The sequence below is a fragment of the Palaemon carinicauda genome, chromosome 35 (assembly GCF_036898095.1).
Source record: "Palaemon carinicauda isolate YSFRI2023 chromosome 35, ASM3689809v2, whole genome shotgun sequence".
Classification (NCBI taxonomy): Eukaryota; Metazoa; Arthropoda; class Malacostraca; order Decapoda; family Palaemonidae; genus Palaemon; species Palaemon carinicauda.
Window position 1 is genome coordinate 18,259,808 of NC_090759.1, and position 21,045 is coordinate 18,280,852.

The 21,045-nt window shown below is 34.6% G+C and overlaps 1 protein-coding gene across 1 annotated transcript in view; it reads left to right on the forward strand.

Annotated features, from left to right (window-relative positions):
- Positions 1–7,315: 7,315 nt before the first annotated feature.
- Positions 7,316–21,045, forward strand: part of LOC137627186 (glutamate receptor-like) — a 34,909-nt gene continuing 21,179 nt past the window's right edge. The window contains exons 1-3 of the mRNA XM_068358263.1: positions 7,316–7,339; positions 14,602–14,760; positions 19,969–20,093. Coding sequence (XP_068214364.1) covers positions 7,316–7,339; positions 14,602–14,760; positions 19,969–20,093 — 308 coding nt within the window. The remainder of the gene's footprint in view (positions 7,340–14,601; positions 14,761–19,968; positions 20,094–21,045) is intronic.

Consider the following 21,045-nt stretch of genomic DNA (forward strand, 5'->3'; position numbering starts at 1 on the left):
TCTCACATGTTTAATTCCCCCCTCCCCACCCTCCCTGAAACACAATAATGGCCCCACAATGGCTTCTTTTATTTGCAACAAACGAAATATTCCTCCTTCTGAAAACTGTGAATTGCAACCTATTTTATCGTCATTCTAATATGACAAGAAAAGAATATGCTCATTTTCGGACATGAATGGACCATTTCATAAAATAATGGACCATTTCATAAAATAATGGACCATTTCATAAAATAATGGACCATTTCATAAAATAATGACTACAAATCCTTAAAGGTTTAAAAACTGCCACTGAACGACAGAGGCAAGGGACAGACAATGCTCTAGAGACTGACCATATACAAAGTTCAGCGCCCAAGCTGCCTCTCCAATCAAGCGCCAGGGAGGGCTAGGCAATGGCTGCTGATGACTCAACAGGAAGACTTGTAGGCTCCCCAAAACCATTCATCCTTTGTTTACAAGGATGGTGATGTTGCAGAGACTATAAGAAACTATCGAGCTTGAGTGGGTCTCGAACCCGAGGAATGGACGTTTCCAATTGACCACCACAACCCTTTTAGAAACTGCATTTTGCTGCTTTGTTAATAAAATGTCTTGAATATTCAGTACCTTGTTAAACCTTGAACGAACAATAGCAGCTTTTACCCCTCGTGATCTGTTAAACAGTTATATTTTTAGCAATTTAAAAAAAAAAACATTCGCCACACTGAAAAAACTAAGAAAATTTGCTTTAAAGTTTTGTAACTTCAAAAGGCCATAACTCTTATTTTACATATTTTCATCTGGTTTGACTTTTTGAAAATTTTATAACGCCAGCAACTTCGTGGCCATGAACAAAGAGACTTACCAAGCCCTTAATTTTCAATATATTTTCATTATGATTAGTCGTATGGCACAAGTTTTACGGTAAGATTAATGACCAAAGTACTAAGTAACGCACTCAGATTTATCATTCACATTAGGTTAGGTTAATAAAAATGTTTAAGTCCCTTAGAATGAGCAAGCACATGATAGTTGCTATGATTAATCGCAATCACATGACTGATGACGTGACTGATCGCAAAATAGATGAACTGCGATGGCAAAGTTAACAACTATATAGTACGGCACTGCATACTGTTCATTGTGAGGATGCAAGCAAGAAAAAAATATTGTTAATAATTATAATCAATAATGCTAAACGTAAAATGCAATGAAATTAATAATAATAATAATAATAATAATAAAATAATAATAATAATAATAAAATACAAAAGAAGTGGTTACACTTTACACTTACGTTCAGCCGCGAAGTGAAGTGCTGGTAGAAGCTAACCGAGTTTCTGATATCGAGTTGTTTAACGATAGAAAACCCTAATATTTAGGCAAATACCACTCGATGTGGTGGGTTGTGGATCGTCAGCACAATCACTATTACTGCTCGATACCATCTCGAGTATTAAGTATTCTCAAAATAGCTGATAAACTAAAATAGGCAGAGGATGTTCGGTAGATGTTCAAACGCGTATACGTGCCACAATTCACAAATGTAAACAACGAAGAAACAGTGGCTATTATGGCTGTCAACCGATTGGTTCCCGAGCGTTAAATTTTTCGCCAAAATACTGTTTTCAGAATGTGCATCTGCAGAGATTTTCTTCTTCTATGTTAAGATATAATTTTATTATTATCTTTATTACATAATTTCATTATTATGATAAACGAAATAAAGGAAAATATTTACGTTTACACTACTACCGTAAGTCATCCTACTTCACTAACCTGCCGCAGGGTTAAATATCATATGCACACTCGATATGACTTTCAACCATCTTTCACTTCTTTGATTTTACACTCGCTTATATCATTCGAAGGGGAAGAAATAATGCTATCCCCATACAGTTGGACACAGGAATTCCTGGTACAACCCCTTCCGAAGAATAACACCAAGCCACACCCTTACTACATGGTGAGTTTCTGTGTTTAGCCCCAGCCCAACATCTCTCCCTACACTACCTCTTTGATTACTCGGCGCGAAGTGAGGTTGTGACAGGGTACACTTTAAATCACCGTGTACCAGGACTCGTGTGTCCAACTGTTCATGTGGATAGCATTGGGGGCTTTCCTATCTACTGTAAGTGGAATGTAAGAAATACTTTATACATTTAAGAGTTACTGAGAAAATACAACGTTTCTTAGATCTAGGCATTATGCAGGGTGTTCTTATCAACTGTTTTATTTATATATTAGTGAATTGTTGTGCAAGGTGTAACTCTGTTTTTGGTAATTAGCTCTTTGCTATTGATAATAAACAACCAGACACAAGTCTCTCCTCATCTTAAATTCTTAGCAAAATAGTGACAACGCCAATTATTATTATTATTATTATTATTATTATTATTATTATTATTATTATTATTAGCTAAGCTACAACCCTAGTTGGAAAAGCAAAATGCTATAAGCCCAAGGGCTCCAACAGAAAAAAATAGCCCAGTGAGGAAAGGAAATAAGGAGATAAATAAACGATATGAGAAAGGCTTAACAATAAAATGTTTTAAAAACAGTAACAGCAACACAAATATGTCATATATAAACTATAAAAGGACTCGTGTCAGCCTGTTCAACATAAAAACGTTTGCTGCAACTTTGAACTTTTGAAGTTCTACTGATTCAACTACCCGATTAGGCAGATCATTCCACAACTTAATCACAGCTGGAATAAACCTTCTAGAATACTGTGTAGTATTGAGTCTCATGATGGAGAAGGCCTTACTATTAGAATTAACAGTATGCCTAGTATTAAGAACAGGATGGAACTGTCCGGGAAGATCTTAATGTAAAGGATGGTCAGAATTATGAAAAATCTTATGCAACATGCATAATGAACTAATTGAATGACAGTTCCCAAGGTCAATATCTACATCGGAATTAAGAAATTTAACATACCGTAAATTTCTGTCCAACAAATTAAGACGAGAATCAGCAGCTGAAGACCGGACAGGAGAACAATACTCGAAACAAGGTAAAATGAAACAATTAAAACACATTTTCAGAATAGATTGATCACCGAAAATCTTAAAAGACTTTCTCAATAAGCCAATTTTTGGTGCAATTGAAGAAGACACAGACCTAATGTCTTTCTCAAAAGTAAATTTGCTATCGAGAATCACACCTAAAATCTTAAAAGAGTCATACACAGTTAAGGAAACATTATCAATGCTGAGATCAGGATGTTGAGGAACCACTGTCCTTGACCTACTTACAATCATACTTTGAGTCTTGTTAGGATTCAACTTCATACCCCATAATATGCACCATTCACTAATTTTAGCTAGATCTCTATTAAGGGATTCAGCAACCACATATCTACATTCAGGAGATGGAATTGATGCAAAGAGAGTAGCATCATCTGCATATGCAAGAAACTTGTTTTCTAGGCCAAACCACACATCATGTGTATATAGTATGAAAAGTAATGGGGCAAGAACACTTCCCTGAGAAACACCAGATATCACATTCCTATACTCACTATGCTGCCCACCAACAACTCTTTGAGATCTATTACTTAAAAATTCAATAATAATGCTAAGAAACGACCCATCCACTCCAAACTGTTTGAGTTTAAAAACAAGGGCCTTATAATACGGTTAAAGGCAGCACTAAAATCAAGGGCAATCATGTGAACTTCCTGACCACAATCAAGGTATTTCTCTACAACAATGGGGATTGTAAGAAGGGCATCACATGCTCCAAGGCTTTTACGAAAACCAAATTGCAAATTAGGGTACAGGTGATTACCTTCAGCAAACCTATTAAGACGTTTGGTCAAGTATTGAAACATTTCTGGGTGTCTTTATTTCATTACTGAGCTCCTCTAGATAAATTACTGATATTTCTGAAGATAAGAGTTTCGAAACAATTATCTGTTTACTGTCTTAGACTTACGCTTTAGATCATAATGATTCAATATCAATAATCGCAAAATAATAATCATTATTACTTCTTTGTAGCGATGCCCTGAAATTCTGTCTTTTCCTTCAAAACTATATCCCCGAAAGACAAAAAAAGAAAAAAAATACGATATAAATAACTAAAAATAGTGTTGCCTTGAAATGATTTATGCCAATGGTGCTTTAGCATATATGTATAAATATGATTTGTATATTTACATATGCATACATACGCAAAATGCACACACACACACACACACACACACACATATATATATATATATATATATATATATATATATATATATATATATATATATATATACTTTATAAAGAATGGATACATTGATTTGGGCAATATAGCCCGGTGCTGAAACCTGTGAGGCCATTCAGCACCGATGTGCATCTTGGGTAAGACTATAGAATTATACTTTGAGATAAAGGATAGAAGAGATTGGTTAACAACAATGAAGAAAGCAAGCAAATACCCCGAAGTAATGTTTACATTGTACCGCGTGAAGTGGCGATACCTTAAAAAGGTGAAAGGGTTTGCGTATTGCCATGATCAGCAAAGCTGTACTAGTCAAGGCCATCCATACTAGGCTGGTTTTCTATGAGCGATCAGACAGAAAGTTTCCCACTATCACCAATCCGCACTGGACAGCGTGGTGAATAAAACTGGTTGAACCTTAGACATGCATTGTCATGCCTGAGGCTTTTGTTTTGCACTAGACGAGAAACGGCTGACTTTGTTATATCATCATCTACGCAAAGTGAGGCAGGGTCTCGGTTAGATTTCGCCAGTCATCTATATCTTGAGCTTTCAGTTCAATACCTCTTCATTCATCATCTCCTACTTCACGCTTCACAGTCCTCAGCCATGTAGGTCTGGGTCTTCCAACTCTTCTAGTGCCTTGTGGAGCCCAGCTGAACGTTTGGTGAACTTATCTCTCTTGGGGAGTGCGAAGAGCATGCCCAAACCATCTCCGTCTATTCATCCTGATCCCATCCACATATGGCACTCAAGTAATCTCTCCTATAGTTTCATTTCTAACCCTGTATTTATATATATATATATATATATATATATATATATATATATATATATATATATATATATATATGTGTGTGTGTGTGTGTATGTGTGTGTGTATGTGTGTTTGTGTGTATGTGTGTGTATGTGTGTTTGTGTATGTGTGTGTGTGTATACTGTCTCCCCGTGTGTTTTCTAAGTTGTAAAAGAAATAAATACGAGTAAGTATATTGTCGACTATAGTAGGCTACAGATATGAAGATCAAAATGATATATCCTATATAATTTAAGCTATCTTTTACCAAAATTACCGTGAAAAAAAGAGAAGGGAAAACCAATAAATTTATATCAAATAAGTTAGAAGTGAGCCTACTCTTTTTAGGTTTATCCCAAGAAACATTACAAAAACTCTTTTCTTCCTACCGGTCTGAGAACGGTCATTAAATTTTTACTGAGCTAAAAGGTTATATTATTAATATCGTATATTTTAGATACCTTCTCCTTTTGATTCAAAAGATCGAACCTTATTGCAAATTCATCGAACTGATTCAGTCCTATTGAACTGAAATTGTAGGGGAAATTTGTGTCGAAAGAGATAGTTTTTTGTGATTATACTCATATTTTTTTCTGAAATACGATTTGACACGGAAATTAGATTCCTGGGATATCTTATGATTTACATTTTATCAGAGGAATTAGTTTTCGAAGCCACTAGAAATTTAGATAGCGCTTAAAACATATTCATTACTAATTATTTTTCTTTGTGGGTGTGTGAGTGTATGTATGGGTACTTCCATACTTATAACAGTACTTACGTGATGATTTCGTCTTGGATAGACGAATGAAAGTGTTTAAGGATTTTTAACATGAATGTTCAAAGATGCTAACACGAATGTTAAACATTTTTAACACGAATGTTCAAAGATTTTAACATGAATGTTAAAGACAAGGTGCAGTATAATTCTGAATCCATTAAAGCAGAATTTGACATCACGGAGAAGATGATCTAGTTTTGGCACAATCATATCTGTTAAGGGAGGCAAGTAGGAATACTTCTCTTAAACTTAGCGTGACTTTACAAGTGAGGAACTTATTATTATTTTTATTATTATTATTATTATTATTATTATTATTATTATTATTATTATTACTTACTTACTTACTAATGCCAGGCTGACACTTGCACTACTTTTTGCCACGAATTTGTCGTGGCAAGTCGTGACATTTTGTGGCACGAACTGGAAAATAAAAAAAATAAAAAAAAGAATTACCTCAGAATCACAGCTCACCTGTCCACATTGACACGAACTGGCACGATGAGTTCACGATGAGTTCATGCATAGTTTTAGCATAGTTTGCGCACTTCCCGCATCGTCCCGACGAGTTCACGAACAGTTCGCGCATAGTTCACGCCGCGTTCATGAAATTTTGTCGTGACCAAAATTTTGAACATTTCAAAATTCTCGTCACAACATGCCACGATGTCACGACAGGTTCACGACGAGTTCACTCCAGTTCACGACGAGTTCACGCCAGTTCACGACTCGAGTCGTGACAATGCGTGCCACAAATTCGTGCAAGTGTCAGGGTACCTTAAGCTACAACTCTAGTTGGAAAAGCAGGATGCTGTAAGCCCAGGGGCTCCAACAGGGAAAATAGCCCAGTGAGGAAACGAAACAAGGAAATAGGAGAAATAATTAACAATTGAAATAAAATATTTTAAGAACAGTAACAACTTTAAAATAAATATTTCATATATAAACTATAAAAACTCTAAAAAAACAGGATGAAGAGAATCACGACAGAACAGCGTGCCCGATAGTACCCTCAAGCAAGAGAACTCTAACCCAACACAGTGGAAGGCTATGGTACAGAAGCAATGGCACTACCCAAGACTAGAGAACAATGGTTTGAGTTTGGAGTGTTCTTCTCCTAGAAGAGCTGCTTGCCATAGCTAAAGAGTCTCTTCTAACCTTACCAAAAGGAAAGTAGCCACTTAACAATTACAATGCAGTAGTTAACCCCTTGGGTAAAGAAGAATTGTTTAATAATCTCAGTATTGTCCGGTGTATGAGAACAGAGGAGAATATGTAAAGAATAGGCCAGACAATTCGTGTTTTGTGTAGGCAAAGTGAGAGTAAACCGAAACCAGAAAGAAGGATCCAATGTAGTACTGTCTGGCCAGTGAAAGGACCCCATAACTCTCAAGCCGTAGTATCTCAACAGGTGGCTGGTTCCCTGGCAAACCTACTACCTTGCTTGCACTGTTTGAAAACAAACTTTCCTGTCTCCTTTGTCTTTATTGATTTTGTAAGAGCAAGGACCTATATTCTTCCCCACTCTTGCCTGAAATATGAAAGAAAGACGGGAATATAAGGTAAGACGTTGGGTTTAAAGCAAGAAGGATGATAAGGCAATTAAATGGAAATAAGAAGATAATTCCATAACTTTGGAATAGATGAAAAAATCCGAGTAATCAGAGTATTCACTTTTTCATTGAACAAATTGGGTAGAGATGACTAGGCAGGTAGGTCACCAGAGAACAGGAAGGAATTCTACTTTTCAGCTCAGAACAGTTCCGGAAATGGTACGAGAGAGAGAGAGAGAGAGAGAGAGAGAGAGAGAGAGAGAGAGAGAGAGAGAGAGAGAGAGAGAGAGAGAGAGAGAGAACAATGTAGAAATCATAGATTTAAAAAATTCAAAACATAATGGTCTGGAATGATGATCAAGCAATAGTTGGCCTCCATAGTATACAGTACATGTGACTGCAAAGTCTTACGTGTACAATGATGAAACAAGGACAGAGGAGGTTTAAACAAAGGCATTTTTTAAACAAAGTACAAAGTAATATCTGTAAAACAAAATCAGGGGATATACTTTCCGATGGAGTAAATACAAGCGAGAATAGAAAACGTAGATAACGTATAAAGTCTTTTATTTTGTTGCACAGTCAAAATTTGTATGCGGAACCACGCCCACTCCCGATGTAAAAGGAATATTCAAACAAGGACGAATAAGTTAAAAACCATGTTTTAAAAGAAGCCGACTAAACTAATAATAAAAAATGTTTCATTTTAAAATTCTCAAACAGAAATTATAAATGAGAAAGATTTATGCCAAAAAACCCATTAATGGTGTTATAATATGCGATTAATTTCCTCTCTGGTCAACCTACAATTACATAATAGAGAAGCAAGATCATCCTCAGATTTGTCAAAACTTATGTAATAAGAACAGGGACTAAAATAACCATAATCATGACCAAAGGAATTAATAGACTTTTCACACGTTGTATTCCAATTTCTATTAAAGACCATAAGTTCAGTGCATGGGCTCCATATTACACTCATATATAGTTTATTTTCTTATTTGATTTCTTCGCCGGGCTATTTTCCCTATTGAAGCACTAGGGCTTGTAGCATCCTTCTTTTCCAACTGGGGTTGCAGTTTATCTAATAATAATAATAATAATGATAATAATAATAATAATAATAATAATAATAATAATAATAATAATACTTAAAAAGCAAGAAAAATAAAAAAAAATTCAACTGAAAACATCTGTTAAAGACGAAACTTAGTGAACAAACTGGTTTAAATATATCTTATAATTTATCTTTTTTTATTTTTCATAAACAGTTTATTCGTTATTTCTCTTAATAAATATTCATATTGGGCTACTTTCCCTGTCCTTGTAACAGGCTGTTTTTCCAACTAGGGTTGTAACTTGGCTTGTAATAATAATAATCTATCTATCTATATACCAAGGCACTTCCCCCAATTTTGGGGGGTATCCGACATCAAACAAATGAAAAGAGGGGATCTTTCCTCTCTACGTTCCTCCCAGCCTGACAAGGGACTCAACCGAGTTCGGCTGGTACTCCACCACCACAGATGAAGCTTCATAACGCTGAATCCCCTACTGCTGCTACCTCACCGGTCATCCAAGGTGACTGGAAGGAGCAGCAGGGCCTACCGGAACTGCGTCACAATCGCTCGCCATTCATTCCTATTTCTAACACGCTCTCTTGCCTCTCTCACATCTATCCTCCTATCACCCAGAGGTGTCTTCACTCCATCCATCGACCCAAAACCTTGGCCTTCCTCTTGTGCTTCTCCCATCAATTCTTGCATTCATCACCTTCTATAGCAGACAGTCATTTTCCATTCTCTCAATATGGCCAAACCACCTCAACACATTCACACACACTCTAGCTGCTAAATAATTTCTTACACCCGTTTTCACCCTCACTACTTCGTTCCTAACCCTATCTACTCGAGATGCACCAGCCATACTCCTCAGACACTTCATCTCAAACATTCAATTTCTGTCTCTCCGTCACTTTCATTCCCCACAACTCCAGTCCATACATCACAGTTGGTACAATCACTTTCTCATACAGACCTCTCTTTACAATCATGCCCAACCCTCTATGCTTCACTGCCCACAACACTTTGCATCCTTCATTCACTCTCTGACGTACATCTGCTTCCACTCCACCATTTGCTGCAACAACAGACCTCAAGTAACTCTCCATTCAACATGACATTCAATCTCGCCCCATCTTCCCTTCTCGTACATCTCATAACCTTACTCTTACCCACATTAACTCTCAACTTCCCATCTCTCACATACCCTTCCAAATTCTGTCACTTCATTTCCTCTCATAACAGACGCTCTACTACCTTTGTAGAAACCTTTCACTGCTTGCAACAGCCTTCCACTAATTTCCTATAACCTCATCACATTCCACATTGCTTCCCTATCAACTCTAGCATACGCTTTCTCCAGATCCATAAACGTAACATACACCTCCTTACCTTTTGCTGAATATTTCTCGCATATCTGCCTAACTGTAAAAATCTGATTCATACATCCCCTACCTCTTCTAAAGCCACCCAATACTTCTAAGATTGCATTCTCTGTTTTATCCTTAATAATAATAATAATAATAATAATAATAAGAAGAAGAAGAAGAAGAAGAAGAAGAAGAAGAAGAAGAAGAAGAAGAAGAAGAAGGAGAAATGTCAAGGATTTTGCACACTATAGTTATTGCCATAAGATATAACTACTGAACCTAATGGTATTACACATCGACGTTATAATCAATCAAGGAAATGGAGGCTAATAATAATAATAATAATAATAATAATAATAATAATAATAATAATAATAATAATAATAATGATACTTGAACAGCAAAAAAAAATTTTATAAATTCAACTGAAAACATCTGTTAAAGACGAAACTTAGTGAACAAACTGGTTTAAATACATCTTATAATTTATTTTTTGTTATTATTTCTCATAAACAGTTTATTTGTTATTTCTCTTAATAAATTTTCACATTGGGCTACTTTCCCTGGCCTTGTAACAGCCTGTTTTTCCAACAAGGGTTGTAACTTGGCTTGTAATAATAATCTATCTATTTATATACCAAGGCACTTCCGCCAATTTTGGGGGTTAGCCGACATAAAGAAAATGAAAAAAAGGGGATCTTTCCTCTCTACGCTCCTCCCAGCCTGACAAGGGACTCAACCGAGTTCGGGTGGTACTCCACCACAGATGAAGCTTCATAACGCTGAATCCCCTACTGCTGCTACCTCACCGGTCATCCAAGGCGACCGGAAGGAGCAGCAGGGCCTACCGGAACTGCGTCACAATCGCTCGCCATTCATTCCTATTTCTGGCACGCTCTCTTGCCTCTCTCACATCTATCCTCCTATCACCCAGAGCTTTCTTCACTCCATCTATCCACCCAAACCTTGGCCTTCCTCTTGTACTTCGCCCATCAACTCTTGCATTCATCACCTTCTTTAGCAGACAGATATTTTTCATTCTCTCAACATGGCCAAACCCCCTCAACACATTCATATCCACTCTAGCTGCTAACTCGTTTCTTACACCCGTTCTCACCCTCACTACTTCGTTCCTAACCCTATCTACTCGAGATGAACCAGCCGTACTCCTTAGACACTTCATTTCAAACACATTCAATTTCTGTCTCTATGTCACTTTCATTCCCCACAACTCCAATCCATACATCACAGTTGGTACAATCACTTTCTCATACAGAACTCTCATTACATTCATGCCTAACCCTCTATGCTTTACTACTCCCTTCACTGCCCCCAACACTTTGCATCCTTCATTCACTCTCTGACGTACATCTGCTTCCACTCCACCATTTGCTGCAACAACAGACCCCAAATACTTAAACTGATCTACTTCATCAAGTAACTCTCCATTCAACATGACATTCAACATCGCACCACCTTCCCTTCTCGTACATCTCATAACTTTACTCTTACCCACATTAACTCTCAACTTCCTTCTCTCACATACCCTTCCAAATTCTGTCACTAATCGGCCAAGCTTCTCTTCCGAGTCTGCAACCAGTACAGTATCATACGCAAACAACAACTGATTCATCTCCCATTCATGATCATTCTCGTCTATCAGTTTCAATCCTCGTCCATGCACTTGAGCATTCACCTCTCTCACCACTACATCAACATACAAGTTGAACAATCATAGAAACATCACACATCCCTGTCTCAGCCACACTCTCACGGAAAACCAATCGCTCACTTCATTTCCTCTCCTAACATATGCTCTACTACCTTTTTAGTAACTTTTCAATGCTTGCAACAGCTTTCCACTAATTCTCTATAACCTCATCACATTCCACATCGCTTCCCTATCAACTCTATCATACATTTTCTCCAGATCCATAAACGCAACATACACCTCCTTACCTTTTGCTAAATATTTCTCGCACATCTGCCTAACTGTAAAAATCTGATTCATACATCCCTTACCTCTTCTAAAACCACCCTGTACTTCTAAGATTGCATTCTCTGTTTTATCCTTAATAATAATAATAATAATAATGATAATAATAATAATAATAATAATAGTAATAATAATAATAATAATAATAAGAAGAAGAAGAAGAAGAAGAAGAAGAAGAAGAAGAAGAAATGTCAAATATTTTGCACACTATAGTTATTGCCATAAGATATAACTACTGAACCTAGTGGTATTACACATCGACGTTATAATCAATCAAGGAAATGGAAGCTATAACTGTAAACTTCTCTTCCTCAAACTTCAATATCATTATTGAAAACAGAAGATTTGGGAAAGTCCTTTGGATAAATTCCTTCAGATTTTCGACCATATACTTTTTCATTTCTTCTTAAAACCTGCATCGTATTACAGAATAATTCAATTGAACTACTACTGCTTGTATGTAGTTATTACGTTCCATTCACATTTAGTGGCAATAATCCTCTATCTTGTCATAATGATATAAACTGTTATTATTACATTCAGATAATAAATATATTTTGGACTAATGCCTAAAATACTCTCTGAGTTCAAGTACAGCATTTTACTAATATAATTATCGAATTACTAAGAGGTCAGAAACATTTCAACCTTACAAAGAAGAATTATTGCTGCTATTATTGCTCTTTTCTCAGAACTATAATAAGATAATTGAATTTTTTATTTAATAGCACTCTTGAAATTGCAAAATAGACATCTTAAATGACAAACCCAGAAGGACGTATTTGGATATTTATGACTTGATTCACGATTCTTTACAACCTTACAACTAAATGTTTGTTCGCACGTACATACATACGTACCACTGGTACGAAGAATTTTAACCTTTTCTTTTAAGGCATGTTCCTCTTCTTCTTATTACATGAAATTAACATTATTTCTTTAACAACATCAAAATAGGGGAGCCATCTTACGAAGCTGGTCTACATGAAAGTAGAATATTTTATTCACGTATTTTATTTGTGTATTTAAGAGAAGTATAGCCAGCTGGTAAGGTGAGTTCCACTCACGTATGATTAAGTTAATGTGTGTAAATTACATAATACTGTCGTCATTCCTTTAATTGTAACTTCATTCAGATTTGTATATGTAAATCTACGTTAGTTTAAAGAATTAAATGTTCATTTCACAAAGTATTTTACGAAGTCTAATGTAATCTTGTTAAAAGGTATGCTTTATGACACATACGCTAGGGATTCCATCATGTTTCCACGTTGTTGGAAAATGCATTAAAATTCTAGACTAAAGTTTAATCTTTTTTTTTAATGTTACATGAGGGTACGGACGGAGTTATCTGAGAGACTTGCCTCACAAGCAATGTTAGTACCCCTTCTCCAAATTACTAAGTTGGCAACCTTGCACCGCTAGAGCCATGCTCCCGAGCTACGAGAATGGTTTGCTTGAAATTACTAGAGTGAATTAAGTTAATATATAAAGACCTAGCAATGCACAGGAGACAGAAGAGATCCAGCCTGACACCCCACAAGATTTGTGCTTCCGCCAGCCTCTATCTAGCATTAAGTGCATATTGTATCCTCTCAAACGTCAATAGTGATTTTTCTCCAACATATACAATGTATAGTGTTGATCAAACATTGGTGATATTATTGGGTGATTAATTAAAAGTGTAGTGTATTAATGTGAGTACATTTTATAGTATAAAATTTTGTAACTGGCCCTGTGTGATTAGGTTAAACGGTGAAGTGTATCTATTTTGCTTAGCCGTTCGGTAACCTTGTTTGAGTCTAAGGACATAAGAATAACAGTTCCGTATATGTAAGTGTAATTCTGTTTTTATTTTCTATGGTGTTAAAGTGTCATTTATTCATTAATTGATAAAATTAAATATCATTAAACATTATTTTCAAGTGAAACAAATGATTACATTATTTTCTATAGAGTATTATTTTGTCTTAGTCTAAGGTTTGGTTCAGATTTAATATTTAGAGTGATTTATTTTGGTGTTATTTTTGTAAAATATATCTATTTTTGTAAAGTGTGCATTATTTCGATCACCAATGCTTTTCTCAGTACCTTGCTCATATCCCCTGACTAAGAACCGGAGTAAGAGGTTGATTTAAGAATAGTTCCTGTTAAAAGTAAAATAATCACCGAGTTTTGTTTCGAGTGTAAAGAGACCTTTAGATATTCAGTGTTCATATAAATCATTGTCTGGGAGTTGGGTATTATTCTCAATTTTTTTTATAAGATTATGTAATATAAAGGAAGTGAGTTTGGGAGCTCGGGAATTTACGTAATTCGCTAGTCATTATATATATATATATATATATATATATATATATATATATATATATATACATATATGTATATATATACATATATATATATATACTGTATATATATACATATATATATATATATATATATATATATATATATATATATTTATATATATATATATATATATATAAATATATATATATATATATATATATATATATATATATATATGTGTGTGTATGTATGTATGTATGTATGTATGTATGTATGTGTGGTCGGGTGGGTGGGCGTTCTAAGTTGTATAAGAAATAAATAGGATATATCCTATATAATTCAAACAATCTTTTACCAAAATTACCGTGAGAAAAAAAAGAAGGGAAAACAAGTCAATCAATAGTAAATAGGTTCGAAGTGAACCTGCTCTTTTTAGATTTGTACCAAGAAAATTATAAAAACTCTTTTCTTACCAGTCTGAGAATGGTCATTAAATTTTTACTGAGCCAAAAGGTTATATCCAATTGTCTATACCTTTATACAATTTGACAGAGCAAAGCACAATTGATTTGCTTTCGAATTAAATTAGTTGGTTCGTCTGCCGAACGCCCAATGGCAGATAGACTCCGCCCATTGTGTGCGATTAAAAGACTGGTGCTGGAAGCAGTTTCAGACACTCAAGCCAAGGAAAGTGGTACTGCTTCTCACAAGGTAGGTTTCTCTTGAGGTGTTTTGGAGCTATGCATTAGTTTCGTAGATTTTAGATACCTTCTCCTAGTGGTTCAAAAGATCGAACATTGTTGCAAATTCATCGAACTGATTCAGTCTTATTGAACTGAAATTATACAAGAAGTTTGTTTCGAAAGAGAGTTTTTTTGTGATTATACTCATATTTTTTTCTGAAGTACGATTTGACACGGAAATTAGATTCCTGGGATATTTTATGATTTACATTTTATCAGAGGAATTAGTTTTCGAGGTCACCAGAAATTTAGATAGCGCTTAAAGCATATTCATTACCAATTATTTTTCTTTGTGGGTGTGTGAGTGTATGTATGGGTACTTCCATACTTATAACATTCCTTACGTGATGATTTCGTCATGGATAAAGGAACGAAAGTGTTTAAGGATTTTTAACATAGATGTTCAAAGATTTTAACATGAATGGTAAAAAATTTAACATGAATGTTAAAGACAAGGTGCAGTATAATTCTGAATCCATTAAAGCAGAATTTGACATCACGGAGAAGATGATCTAGTTTTGGCATAATCATATCAGTTAAGGGAGGAATGTAAGAAAACTCTCTTTAACTTAGCGTGACTCTACAAGTGAGGAACTTTATGACACAAAAATCTGCTTATCCGGTGAATGAAACATTAACAAAACACTATCATGATTCTGAATCTACAACAAAAGGGAGGTATCTAAAAAAAGACTTATTGTTGCATCTCAGTCGGATTGTTGGCCATTTGTGATCCGTGGGTCTTGAGTTCAAATCTTGCTCAGCGCTATATATATATATATATATATATATATATATATATATATATATATATATATATATATATATATATACATATATATATATATGTGAGTGTATATATATATGTATATATAAATAAATATATATATATATTTATATATATTATATATATGTATTATATATAATATATATTATATATATATATCATATATAATATATACATATATACATATATGTACACACATATGTATATATATATATATATATATATATATATATATATATATATATATATATATATATATATTTATATTATACATATATATAAATACATATATACATACATATACTACATATACATATGTATGATAAATTTTTGCACATTTAAACGTGTTTTTCATATTTCAAATAAGCCATATATATTAATACATTAAAGTCTGGATTCTCTTAACGACCTCGGGATCAGAGCCCCAGGCGAAATCACTCAAAGACTATAGTATCAGACCGGCCGGGATTTGAACGCTGGTCCAGGTTACCTGTATGCCAGTGACCATACCACTCAGCCACGAAGAAAGATCTTTCTGGACCAGGGTTCAAATCCCGGCCGGTCTGATACTATAGGCTTTGAGTGATTTCGCCTGGGGCTCTGATCGCGAGGTCGTTAAGGGAATCCAGACTTTAGTGTATTAATATATATGGCTTATTTGAAATACATATGTGTATATATATATATATATATATATATATATATATATATATATATATACATGTATATACATATATATATATATATATATATATATATATATGTACATATATGTATATATATAAATATATATATACAATTATATATACATATATATATACTATATGTGCATATGTATATATACATATACACGTATATGCATATATACATATATGTATAAATACACACACATATATATATACATATATACATATATGTATATGTATATGAATTTATATATATAAATGTATATATATACATAAAAATATATATATATATATATATATATATATATATATATATATATATATACATATATGTAACTGATAAATAAGACTTCACTGTCTCTGAGAATGAGAAAAGAGGGTTATAAATTAACCCATACGTTTACCTACTGAGTTTTCAACATCTTAAGCGAGTTCCCCTTGGTGCTAGAGTAGGTGGAGAGGAGATTCAGAATTGGTTATAAGTGTATATATTTGGTCTCTAGACCATCTTGCTAGTTTTTGTTTCATGTTCCTGGGAGCTGTTTCTAGTATCTTTTTAAAAGCTTTACATATCAGTTTCTAAAAAATTCGATAAAATATTAAGTTTAAGTTTTATCTTTTGTTCGGAAGCTCATTTTAACCATTTTTTCTTTGGTCCTACAAATTTGGCTCACTTTCTATGAAGGAGCTAATATTTTTCTGTTGAGCAGGTTGACACGCGTTTTATTTCATAGTTTAACTCGTTATTTCTTTTATATTGTTATGCTTTTTAATAATTTCACTTTCATATTTTATTCATTACATCATGATTTATTTCTACGTATTGGGCTGCTTTTATTCATTATTATTTTCAAACTAGGACCATAGCTTGGCTCGTAATAATAATAATAATAATAATAATAATAATAATAATAATAATAATAATAATGTGCTTTGATCGAACTGCAATTTTACTTATACTGATTTTGATGATACCAAAGTATATCGCCCAGGTGAAGACATGTCCAAGAAACAAAGGCACACTCGAACCACGCTTCAGGAGAGAGTCGAGATAGTCTGGCTATGGTTGGGAGGGACATCCATTCGCAAGATAGCCGAAATTACCGACACCAGCCCAGGGACTGTTTACCGCTGGATTCACCGCTGGGCTGAGAGCGGTAACGTCCAGCAAAGGAAGAACAGGGCTGTCAGTCTCCAATTTCGGCAAAACAGATTTCTTCACAATATGCATCATGCCTCGGCGCCTTCCGATTACGGAAGTTCTTCCGGGAGAGGTTATTGCTAAATTAAACCTTTTGGCTTACAATAAAACTCTTTATTTGTTTTGGGTGTAATTAAGATTCATGAATTCTTTAATACTGCTCATTCCGTGTTCATTTGAAGTATTGCTTATGTGAGAGATTATTTACTGCTTAACATAGAGAATTGTGCTTTGCATCATTTATACATTACATAATATGGATTTATCAGTGTTGCATTCAGTTGTTGAGCTTATATAAATTAATATTTGTATGAGGATTGGCTCAAAAATTTCAAAACATTCTGTAAGAAAAGCTTGTATCATAAAATGAGGCAAAATATGAAGATTTGAAAACACACAGGTAGTATTATTTAACATTCCTTGAAGATCAAAATTATATTGACTTATCTCAGACAATGAATCACGGGTTGTTTATTCCCTTATATGTACGGGGAATTGGGCTGTCAAGATTCTCATTTTCTTTATTTACTTTTGGTATAATTTCCATTGGCTTCCAAACTAGCTGGTGAAGTGATCGAGAGAGATACTTGAGAGTTCGATTTCCTGGATTGTTAGGTTTGTAATTTGAATTTTATGAAAAAAAAAAAATGATGTAAGTAGATGAAAAACTATTGTTCATCGGCTAATAAGGTCACGGTGTTTATTCGATTAATGATTAACTTAATTCCTATTAGCAAGAAGCTACAAAATTATTCGCAGAATGAATTTGATATTCAGATGTTCGGGAACATCTTGCGTGATGTGGTGTTAAAGAACTACGATTTAGATGAATTAACTTCATTACTATTTTTGGGGGAAATTTATAACTGAAATTATGTAAAAGTTAGAACTGAGAGGACAAAGCTTTTACTATCATCCTAGAAGTTCCTAAAATCCCTGAGGTTCTGTTTGTTTCGAGGAACCAGAGGAAGAATTTAATATCTTGCATACCTTATATATATATATATATATATATATATATATATATATATATATATATATATATATATACAGTATATACATATATATGTATATATACATATATATATATATATATATATATATATATATATATATATATATGTGTGTGTGGGTGTGTGTGTGTGTGTATGCATATATATAATGAAAATATAAGACTTTTAAAAGCAAAATTATCTTTTTTTGGGGGGGAGACCTCCATTTTTAGCGTTGTCTGATATAAAAATAGGGGTAACCCAACTATTTATAAAATTCTGTTTTACAGGCCTGGTACACACACACACACACATGTTTAGATGTGTGTACACACGCACACACCAAAGAAATTATGTCTCATGGTTACTTAACAAATCTTTAGGGATGGAGTTGCTGTACTCGTCCTTTATGTCGACCCTCAGCTGATGCTGTTACCCATTTATAGCTTGCTTGGCGGTTGCAGTTATTGGACAATGGCCAGGGGTGAAACATTTTCCATTTAACGGTCACTCATGAATGGCAAAGGCAACTAATCATATATACATATGACAACGCCCAACCTAGGGCCAGGGAGGGCCAAGCAATAGCTGCTGATGACTCAGCGGGTAGACATATAGGCTTCCCCCAAACCTCCATCCTTAGTTCACAAGGATTGTGATGTTGAAGACACTACAAGAAGCTACCGCGCTTGAGCGGATCTCGAACTCTCGTCCAGCAAATTGCCAGGCAGGGACATTGTCAGTAAGCTACAACAACACAATAGACTCATCAGCAATTTGTCAAGACCACACGGAATTTACTCTTCTATCTTGGATACACGTTTGATCTTCTGATATATTGAAACTGTAATTCTTAAAATCTGTCTATCCCTTATTTTCCCCCTACTTTCTAACACCCTCTCCTGTCAAGGAAAATAGTTAATGTAGTAAATACATACATAAATTTTAACCATTTTATGAAGTACTTGCTTTCAAAGTGTGACTTCAGCAATAAATTTGCCTCAATTTAAAAGAAAATTAATCTCCATCAAACATTTTATTTTACAGTACTGATGAGAAAAAATTGTGATAATGGCTCTCCATAAAACTGGCTGTCGTATAAACCTAATTGGAATAGTATTGACGGTACTTTTATACTCATCGGGCACCGTTTGCTTCCGTCAAATAAGACTTACAAGTGAGTAAACGATGTTGTGAAAGTGAATCTCTGTCAGGGTGACGGTTCAAAGCCAAATACGTCACCCATAATATATTTGCACTTATGGGATAGACTCTCTCTCTCTCTCTCTCTCTCTCTCTCTCTCTCTCTCTCTCTCTCTCTCTCTCTCTCTCTAAAATTCATGACTTGTGAAACCCCTGCAGGTCACAGACTGTACGTTACCTTTCCTCGTTTCTTAATTTGCCAATTTGCTAATAAGTCAATTATTTTACCGATTGAATATATTTTCTGTAGACTTCAATGGAACTGATTATGAAATTTTCTATTAATTCTAATTATTCAAAATTCCAGGTAAAAGTGACACTTTATGGGAGTCTCGATTTGCGACAACAGCTGTGCTTCGAGAGTCCTGGATCCCGGGATGTTCTCTCGCTTACGTCACGGACGGAACGACGCCCTCGAAAGCTCTTCACTGGGTAAGGATCAACATCCTTAAAGGAAAAGTAAATAATTCGGCATTAAACTTGCAACAGGTCTTTGGGTTTCGATGTTAATAGTAATGTGTGAATGGGATGTATGCCCAGGATTAAGCAAGTAAAACACGACATTATCGATATTGATATTATTACTATCATTATCAATATTATTGTTATTATCATTATTACTAAAAAAATACCCACGAAGGATTATCTATCTATTTAAACTTTTAAGACTGGTGGAAACTCTTAGATTTCATTGGCCTTTTAGAGTTTCTTAAGTACAGGCTGCATTAAACAATTATAGCTCTTTAAGGACAAATTTCCACGACTAAAGCGGAACAATAACTGAACTCTAGTGACAAGAAATAAGTACAAAAACGTTTGATATCCACAAGACGCGTCAATATAATAATTCTCTTTCAGATAATCAAGACCATCGGGACGGAATCCAGTTCTTATGTTTTCGAAATGGCATCAATGCCTCGGGAACATGTTGCGCTTTCCGATTCTACGTTGTCATCTGATCCCTTCAGCTTCATCGATAACGTAATGTTTCATAAATTATTAAAAGCTTTGTATCACTGTATGCACTTACAGTTGTACATAGGATTTCCTGGAATACCTCGCTCCGAAGAAATGCCCTGACACACATTTACTTCGCGGCGAGTATCCAAAGAGATAATGTAGGAGTATATAGCAGAGATGGAGGCCGGGTCTACACACTAGAACACGCCGCGCAGTGCGGGTGTGGCTGGGTGCGTTTCTTCAGAGCAAGGTATAACAGGAATTCCTGTGTCCAACTCTACATCTCCTACATGAAAAGTGCACCTAACCAGTAGCATATTTGCTTTACTAAATCCTTTTCACAGGATATTGGTCAAAGTTTCAATTATATCTATATTGTTCCAATCCTTGAGATGGCTGGGGATTAGTGAAATGAGGAGATAAA